The following is a 10,347-nucleotide window of genomic DNA, read 5'->3' on the forward strand; positions in this document are numbered from 1 at the left end:
TTAAATAGCATCAGGATAACGTTACATTAGCAATCCGTTCAATTCCTAAAAGCTAACCGTTAAACCGGACATAGTTTGAGGACATGAATATGTGTTCCATAACATGTAGAATGAATGAAAACCCGTAAAATGTAATGTATTATTTATCAATTATATATAGATTACAATGATACATTCTAACCCTAATGAACCTTAATGGACCGAAGCCATCTATACAATTGAGTTGAGCCAATCCTTTTCTAATACATATTCTAATATAACATAGTCTGAGTACACGAATAAGTGTTCCTTGCCAATGGTTTTCCCCGTCTCCAAAATATAAACAGGTTTTCAAAACGGTTTATAAAGTGATAGTAATACGTTATGTTCCTGTTTTCTTTGTCAATATACTCCGGAACATTTATCGGCAAGAATAATTGGGTCAAAGTTAGTCATAGCCTTGTGTTTGAAGCTAAACCTGAACTAGCAGGCCCAAACAGAAAAAAACAGGGCCAAAACCGCATAACCAAATGTTACATTTCCTGTGGTAATAACAAAGTTACCTTTTAAGGCCTTAGTGATCAACTCATTATTCAAACTAACTAATTTCGGGTGCTATTTAGTCGTGCATAATAAATGATACAATAATTATGAGACGGAGGCAATAGTCACTTTACATTTCCTGTGGTAATAACAAAGTTACCTTTTAAGGCCTTAGTGATCAACTCACTATCAAGAAAAACTTTAGTTGTTTACAGGTTTTATTATATTTATTCAATTTCAATATTATTCAATATAACATAACATATTGACACGGGATACCTTGTATAATATTGCAAACCTGATTAGAGTTTTGGTTTGGGTATACCAAACTAGTGACTGCTTGATGGGTCAAGTTATGATGAGTCCCAACATTCTTACGGAATAAGAAAAGTTTGATCTGGTTTTATTTGAAATTTTAGAAATTCATGATAATTGTAATTAATATATTTACACAAACACACGCATTTAAGAAAACTTATAGCTACCCCTGCTACGCCATATTAGCATACACTACTTATAATTCCAAAATGGAAAATTAGAATGAATATAAAAAAAGTTACCACCGATAGAGATTACGTGTAGGATATATAAATTTCATTTTTACTTAACTTAAATGCTAGTAGTAGTTCGCATCTCCTCTTTTTAAACGACCAAAATAGGTAGTAAATATCTAAATCATAAAAATACCCATATGTAACCTTGACTTACGAGAGTATTTGTTAAAAGAGAATTAACTTAGCCTGTTCTTAATAGTTCTCGTCAAAGTCCAACAAAATACACTCTTTACAAAATTAGTAACAAGTTTATTTTGAAATTTCATTTTACTTGAAATTTCATTTCCCAATCGGTTTGTTCATGCACTCGTATCATATGCCACAATGATTACACCAGTGCCCCTGTTCTGATACCATTTGTTGGATCGAATTAGGTTCACCACCATGTCCTGCATATAAGCTCAAGAGTTCCCTAGTACTCTAAAATCAATTGGTGATAGAGTGAAGTTTTTCTAAGCTTATATACAAGCATTTATTTCTTTCCCATTCCTATGTAGGACACACTCTAACCGATTAGCTCCAACACTAATATGCTAGTATATGCTACTAGTGGTTTATATCTCCATCTTTCTTTCTTCAAAGCTGAATAACCAAAATTAGATCAAAATCACACAATACCAATAACCCTATGTAACCCTAGTTATTTACAGGCGCAAGTGAAATTCAACTTTCAACGAATATCTAGTGTCTCGTGAATTGTTTGGCTAGAACTTCCTTTATGTCCGCATTTTTAATTAAAAGAACGGAGACATGATTTTTCATTACTCCGTACACTACAAAAAAAGTACCACTTCTTGACGCCTATTTTCTTAGGCGTGTTGACGGTTGTTTGTGTAAAAAAGTTATTGGGATGATTCTGACATTTAAAAATGTTAAAAAAATTTTTAACAATTAAAAGTGTCAAAGATTTTACACTCTTTTAACACTTGAAAGTGTCAAGAATTTACTTAGATGATTTTGACACCTAGAAGTGTCAAAAAAAACTTTTTAACACCTAGAAGTGTCAAAAAAACTATGGCCTCTTTAACACTTTAGAGCGTCTAAGAATGGATCCAAAACAGATACCAATAATGAAGGCAAGGCCCAATTGCAGAGTAGTTTATTTCTCATATTATTTAGTTTTTGGCCCAGAACTTAACAAAACCATTTCACAGGTATATCGTTCTTCCTCAGTTCCTCTTCATCGCATGAGCATATCCATTCCATTCACGGAAGCTTTACAAGAAAGTCCTTAGCAGAATCGTTCATCATCATCTTCGTCGCCAGTATTAGTTTGCAGGTTTGTTCATCATCATCTTTTGTGAAATTTTATCCTTCTTTTTGTGATTTGGTAATTGAATACGTGGTTAACTATAGAGGTGAAAGATGTTAGAAATAGGAGGTTATGTATATTATTTGTGGAAGAGAGGATTGCTGATTTAGAAGTTTGATTGATCTTGAAGGCTTTGTTTATTACTTGATTTGCTTATTGAATTGCTTTGTTGCTTGATTACAAATGAGAGGTGAATCCATCTATTTATACTACACCATGGACTAGTCTAGAATACTTCATCATCTAATATCTAGATATTTCCTAAGTATTCTCATGATAATTCTAGACTTAGATATTTTACAAGATTATTCTACACACATTCTACACACTTTCACTACTACATATTACAAGAAGTTTCTACATAATGGGCTATAATCTTGATCCAAAATATTTGTATACTTGCAAGCCCAAATCCAAAACAAATAGCCCACAATCAAGTTTAGTTTCCAACAGCCCCCCTTAAACTTGATTTCGTCACTCCGAGCATATTCCGTAATCTCTGAAAAGTCTCGTGTTTTAGAGGCTTTGTGAAAATATCAGCAACTTGGTCGAATGACTTCGTGTACTTTATCTGCACCTCTTTATTTGTAACACACTCCCTGATGAAATGGTATTTCGTATCGATGTGCTTGCTTCGATCATGGAAGACTGGATTCTTTGCTAGAGCAATCGCAGACTTGTTATCCACATATATCTCCGTAGCTTCCTTTTGAAAAAACTTAAGCTCATTTAGTAACTTCCTGAGCCATATTGCATGACAGGTGCACGATGCTGCTGCTACAAACTCGGCTTCACACGTTGACAGAGTCACAATGGGTTGCTTCTTCGAGCTCCATGTGAACGCCGTATCTCCCATATAGAACACGAAACCACTCGTACTCTTACGATCATCTATGTCTCCAGTCCAATCACTATCACTGTATCCAACTAGCTTTAAGTGCTCAGAAGGCGAATAAAACAGGCCATAGTCAATCGTACCTTTGATGTAGCGAAGTATCCTCTTGGCCGCCTTCAAGTGATTTATTGTAGGTGCTTCCATGTATCGACTTACTAGTCCAACTCCGTAGAGAATATCTGGCCTCGTGCAGGTTAGGTACCTCAGACTTCCAACCAAACTCTTGTATTGTGTTGGGTCCACCAAGTATCCTTCATCATCTTTTGACAATTTGAGATTGCAATTCACCGGCGTATTCATTGACTTGCAGTCAGTCATCTTAAACTTCTTGAGCACCTCATTCGCATAACCTTCTTGGGATATGAATATTCCTTCTTTCTTTTGTTTTACCTCGATCCCAAGATAGTAAGCCATAAGTCCAATGTCGGTCATCTCGAACTCCCGAACCATTGCTTTCTTGAACTCCTCAAACATTTTGGGATTACTACCGGTGAATATCAAGTCATCCACGTATAGGCACACAATCATAACATCTCCATCATTGCTAACTTTGGTGTAGAGGGCATGCTCATGGGGGCATTTCGTAAAGTCATTCTGCTGGAAATACTTGTCTATCCTACTATTCCATGCCCGAGGCGCTTGCTTCAACCGGTATAAGGCCTTTTTCAATTTTAGCACCTTATTCTCTTGGCCTTTCACGATGTATCCCAAAGGTTGTTCTATATAGACTTCTTCTTCTAAGTGGCCATTAAGGAATGCGGATTTGATATCCATTTGATAAATCTTCCAATTATGTTGAGCCGCAAGTGAGATTATCAATCTTATAGTTTCTAGACGAGCGACAGGAGCAAATACCTCGTCATAGTCTATGCCGGCTCGTTGACTATATCCCTTCACCACCAACCTTGCCTTATATCTTTCAACTTCACCTTTGGAATTCTTCTTGGCCTTGTACACCCATTTTACACCAATAGCCTTATGTCCTTTTGGTAGTGTGGAAAGATCCCACGTATTATTCTTCTCGATTGCTTGAATCTCTTCGTCCATAGCACATTTCCACTTTTGGCTTTTTGTTGCGTCTTCATAGCTTATTGGCTCACAATCGGCAAGAAGGCAGAACAATGATAGATCCTCCATAGGCTGTGTTACCCCGTACAACTCCTCAATGCTCCTTGTGTGATGTTGTAGCCTACTTGATTCTCCTCCTGATGTTGGTGTCACTTCATTAGGTGTAGTGGTTGGAGTATGTGGAGAGTGCTGAGATGGTGTACTAGAAGGTTCTTGAACTTCTAGATATTCTTCGTTCTTTGCAGTACTCTCGAATGGATAAGGGAGAAAGTCGTAGTTCTCCTCTTCGGGAACATTCCAATCCCATGTTGCTTCTTCATCGAACACCACGTCTCGACTTGAGATTACTTTACCATTCTTGGGATTGTATAGCTTGTAACCCTTCGAACTTGAGTCATAACCTACGAATATGAGTTTCTCGCTTTTATCATCGAGCTTCGTCCTCTTCTGATCTGGCACATGAGCATATGCCACACTTCCGAACACTCGAAGGTGTGAGATGCCGGGCTTCCTTCCACTCCAAGCTTCAATGGGCGTTTTGTTTTTGACACTTCTAGTGGGCGAGCGATTTGATAGATAGACCGCACAGTCCACTGCCTCAGCCCAAAACTCCTTAGGCATCCTTTTGCTCTTTAACATACTCCGGGCCATATCAAGAATGGTCCTATTTTTTTCTTTCCGCAACACCATTTTGTCGAGGTGAATACGGAAGAGTTAGAGGACGTTGTAACCCGTTGTTGTCGCAAAATTTCTTGAATTCCTTGGATGTGAACTCTCCTCCACGATCGGATCTCAACGCCTTTATGGTGAGACCACTTTGATTCTCCACAAATGCTTTAAACTTCTTGAACATTCCAAAAGCTTCCGACTTCTCTTTTAGAAAATAGACCCATGTCTTTCGACTAAAATCATCAATGAATAGAATAAAATATCTATTTTTACCAAAAGACGGTGGGCTGATGGGTCCACACACATCCGTGTGAATAAGTTCTAGAGGTTTCTTCGCTCTACTAGAAGCTTCTGTTGGAAAACTGTTTCGGAAGTGCTTTCCTAGAAGGCATCCCTCACATATTTGATCCGGATGATTAATTGGAGGCAAACCCTTCACCATTCCTTTACTTGATAATAATTTTAACCCTCCAAAATTTAAGTGCCCGTATCTCATGTGCCAAAGCCAAGAATTATCTTTGAAACATGCTTTTAAACATCTTGGAATGTCATGTTGAATATTTAGCATGAACATCCTATTCGTTGACATTGGCACCTTAGCAATCAAACCTCCTTTTTGGTCTCTTAAAGAAAGAGTACGATTTATCATGTGAATATCATAGCCTTTCTCTAAGAGTTGTCCAATACTCAGTATATTCGTCTTCATATTAGGCACATAATACACGTTAGAGATAAATTGATGCCTTCCATTTTTCAAGCGGATGAGAATCTTACCTTTGCCTTTAACCGGGACTTTAGAGGAATCTCCGAAGGTGATATTTCCACTAATTACCTCGTCTAACTCCACAAACATGTTTTTGTCACCGCACATATGGTTGCTTGCACCCGTGTCGAGATACCATAAATTTGATTCTCCGTTATCTTCACCTTTGCATGCTAGTAACAAAGTGTTTTTCACGGCTTCGGTATCTTCTTGCACTAAATTTGCTCTTTCTTGCACGTAATTGTTTGACTTCTCGCATTCCGAAGCATAGTGGCCAAATTTATGACAATTATAGCATTTGGTTTGAGAATTGTCATACCTTGGCCTTCTACTTGTGTAGCCTCTCCCGCGACCTCTTGTCGGGTGGAAATTTTGACTTCTTTCTTCATTTCTGTAAGAACTATAACCTCCACGTTTGATATATCCTTGTCCTCGTCCTCGTCCTCGGCCACGTACTTGACCACGACCTCGTTGACTCGTTTGATGAGTCTTTTCACTGCTCTCTTCCTTGAAAGACAGTTTTGCTTGTAAAGCATGCTCCAATGGCTCCTTATTATTCTTATTGAACCTCTCTTCATGGGCTTGTAGTGAACCCATGAGTTCATCGATAGTCATTGATTCTAGATCTTTAGATTCTTCGATGGCTACGACTATATAGTCGAATTTTGAATCTAATGATCTAAGAATCTTCTCAATGACTCTTACATCACTTAGAGTTTCACCATTCCTCTTTAATTGATTGACAATCGCCAAGACTCTTGTAAAATAATCGGAAATTGATTCTGAGTGTTTCTTATTTAAGGATTCGAACTCACCTCGTAGTGTTTGTAGTCGAACCTTTTTCACCTTTTCAACTCCCTTGTGAGAATTCTCCAAGATCTCCCATGCTTTCTTGGCGGTGGTTGCACTTGCAATTTTCTCAAAAGCTCCATCATCTACACTTTGTTGGATGATGGAAAGAGCCTTTTGATCGTTCGTCTTCATTAACTTTTTCTCCTTGCCGAGAGGACCTTTTTCTGCAGGTTCCTCATAGCCTTCCTCCACAATCTCCCATAAGTCTTGTCCACCTAGGAAGGTCTTCATTTGGATGCTCCATCGATCATAATTATCCTTTGTGAGGCGAGGAAATGTGATGACATTGTTGGCCATCATCTTGTCGAACCAAGCTCTTGATACCAATTTGTTAGAAATAGGAGGTTATGTATATTATTTGTGGAAGAGAGGATTGATGATTTAGAAGTTTGATTGATCTTGAAGGCTTTGTTTATTACTTGATTTGCTTATTGAATTGCTTTGTTGCTTGATTACAAATGAGAGGTGAATCCATCTATTTATACTACACCATGGACTAGTCTAGAATACTTCATCATCTAATATCTAGATATTTCCTAAGTATTCTCATGATAATTCTAGACTTAGATATTTTACAAGATTATTCTACATACATTCTACACACTTTCACTACTACATATTACAAGAAGTTTCTACATAATGGGCTATAATCTTGATCCAAAATATTTGTATACTTGCAAGCCCAAATCCAAAACAAATAGCCCACAATCAAGTTTAGTTTCCAACAAAAGATATATATATATATATATATATATATATATATATATATATTTTGGTATCTTACAGTGCCCCATACATATCTTGTTAAAAGTGCAAAAAGACTTCAGGTGGAGGGTCTTGCGATATTAATTCTCTTGACTTACTCTTTTTAAGTCAGCTAATGTGCTAGATCAGTGGATCAACTTAACCACTCAGAGCCGGGTTCGTTTTGTTCGGCAGAATAGTGATGCTTGTCAATTTTATACATTAAGTTGGGTATTGCCCTCATGTTTCTACACAAACAATACTCATGTACAATAGCTTTATGCTAATATGCCGCGTCTTTATTTATGTCCAGGCTTCTACAACTATTTTGTCAGGTGGTTCCTTATCTCTAAAAATTCGTTGACATATGACAAATATACATGTACTATTCAATCAAAAATTTTATCAGTTCACAAACTATAGCTTGATCAGCTATAGAGAGCTATCATAAGGCCCGTGTTTCCAAAATGATCAAAGATCACTACTCATATAGATCTTTGACTAAATCGTTGTTGTTTGACTATGCAGGTATCTACTTCCATGAAGGACTTTTGTCATGATGTATTCGATGTGATAAAGGAAAAGAAAGATCCAACGTCTGAATTAAACAGTGGTAAAATGTCTATTACTTTCAACTCTTAGTCTTTTCACTTGTTGCCATTTTCACCGTGGGTATGAGTTGTTACTTAAGAATAGAATGCAAACAAACTAAGATGTGTAAACTTATTTAATGTCTGCCATATTTTGCTTGAGTGGTTATCATATCATATATGCTTTCTCATCAGGTACCTCTATCCCAGCCTCGTCTGTTGATCAATTTTTGTATTTGGGGATGTTTGGATTGAGTTATGGCATCTTGAAGTAATCATAATATGTTGAAATAATTCGGGTTATGCAAAAAGATCAACTGTACTAGCTCATTTATACAGATCACATAAATCAAGGTTGCATGCTAGCTAATTCGCAGGTTAGGTCTCATTCTGAACAACCGTCGATTAAACTTAAAATTTAGAAATCAAAACTGAACTCAAGTGGTTACTGATAGAAGTCCTTAGGCGTGGATTTAAAAACCAAATTCAATTTTTAGTGTTATTCAAGTTTTAGTGTTGACTTTTTATAAGTTATCCACTTGATTTTAGAGTCCAAACTTGGTGGACCAGCTAATTATAGATGGATGTATCCGGTCGAACGTAATTGATTTTTCTTGTATAATTTAACCATTTAAACTTGCTATGTAATTTGATATTATGTTATATTATATTGAAATCATATATTTATTTGTCTTTTGTTTTCTTTAATCATTTGTAATAGGGTACTTGATGCTTTGTGTTACTAAACGATAGAAAAATATACTTTTTCGTATTATTTTTGACTTGCTATATAATGATATTAGAGTATAAAACTACGTTTATGGTATGATTAAAAAAAATATGATCATTGGTGTCTTTTTTTTTTTTTCCAGGGCAAGAGAGAATATATTAAAATGCAAAGAACAATACAAGGCTGGATATACCCAAGCCTAGAAACAGGAAATACAATAGGAAACAAGAAATACAACCACCATAGCCCAAAACACTAGGAGATACAACCAACCCAAATCAAGCCGTCTCATCTTTCACGACGCGCTAACATTGGGAACATACAACCAACGACCCATAACAAGGATTACAATACAAAGACACTCAATAACACAATTTACATCTGTAGATGATTCCCAACAATTTGCATACCACTTAATCTTGCAACCATCTGCACATTAGGATTGTTCTTGACCTTTAAACTTGATAACTTCATCCGAATAAAGCTCCTTAATTCAGCATACACTGCATCAACAGATTTTCTCACATTTTTGAAAAGCCTGTTATTTCTCTCCATCCAAACATAATATACAGCTGCTGCTATAGCAATTTTGTTCAGGACATTTCTAATATCTTTAATCGAAGTGTACTGAATCAAATCACTAATAATACTTTGAAGATCATTACTCCTTCCTTTGTAAACCAGCATCTGTTTGGTTTTCTCCCATAATTGACTAGAAAAATCACATTTAAAGAACAAATGAGAGTGTGAATCTTCACATTGACCACATAAGCTACATTTAAATGTCTCTTGAGGATACCATAGCATCAACCTATCTTGAGTGGATAATCTACCTTTTAAAGCAAGCCAAATAATAAATGCATGCTTGAGAGTGACTTGAGGAAACCAAACCATGTGATGCCAATTAATCTTAGGCACATTTGGCCTCATATCTTTCCATACAGTGCTTGTGCAATATGGCTTTAACTTGCTAGCATTGGTCTTCCACCAATAACCACCACTATCATCTCTAACCACATGAGGCTTCATATATCTCTAATTTTGAGCAATTGACTCCAACCCCAACTGTCATTAGCTTGCTTACTGATATCCCAAAAATTGCAACCTTTTAATTTTACAACATTGACCCATTGCCACCAAATGGATTCTTTGCAAGTAATAAGCTTCCATACTTATTTCATAAGAAGCACTTCATTCCATTCTTTTAAAGGCTTTAACCCCAAGCCACCTTGCTTTTTAGGAGTACAAACAATTTTCCAAGCAACTTTGGCTCTGCTTTTACCATTTCTGCCTGAACCCATAAGAAATTCTTCATAACCTTTTCTATGTCTTTAATAAATGTCTTTAATAACAGTTTGTGGCAAAGAATAGACTGAAGCCCAATACACTTGCATAGAGGCCAAAACAGATTGAACCAACTGTAATCTACCTGCATATGAAAGCCATTTATTTCTTCAACAGTTGACTTTTTCTTTGATTTTTATCCACCAGTTGTTTACAATCTCCAATACCCAATCTTTTAGATAGGAGAGGAACACCGAACACCCAAGTATTTCAAAGGAAGCTTACCAACAACAAATGGAAGAATACTTAGAATGTCATTCTTAACATCCTGTTTCACACTACCAAAGAATATATTACTCATGTG

The 10,347-nt window shown here is 36.4% G+C and overlaps 1 protein-coding gene across 1 annotated transcript; it reads right to left on the reverse strand.

Moving 5' to 3' along the window:
* Window positions 1–9,074: 9,074 nt before the first annotated feature.
* On the reverse strand, window positions 9,075–9,728 carry LOC139890367 (uncharacterized). Its single transcript, XM_071873255.1, has one exon. It carries the CDS (start codon window positions 9,726–9,728, stop codon window positions 9,075–9,077), a length of 654 nt encoding a protein of 217 aa, XP_071729356.1.
* Between the last annotated feature and the right edge of the window lie 619 nt (window positions 9,729–10,347).

This window comes from Rutidosis leptorrhynchoides, chromosome 2, assembly GCF_046630445.1.
Source record: "Rutidosis leptorrhynchoides isolate AG116_Rl617_1_P2 chromosome 2, CSIRO_AGI_Rlap_v1, whole genome shotgun sequence".
NCBI lineage: Eukaryota > Viridiplantae > Streptophyta > Magnoliopsida > Asterales > Asteraceae > Rutidosis > Rutidosis leptorrhynchoides.

Bases quoted from the DNA above. Each gene is read 5' to 3' on its own strand.
- LOC139890367 (XM_071873255.1), bottom strand. From the start codon at position 9,728: ATGAAGCCTCATGTGGTTAGAGATGATAGTGGTGGTTATTGGTGGAAG.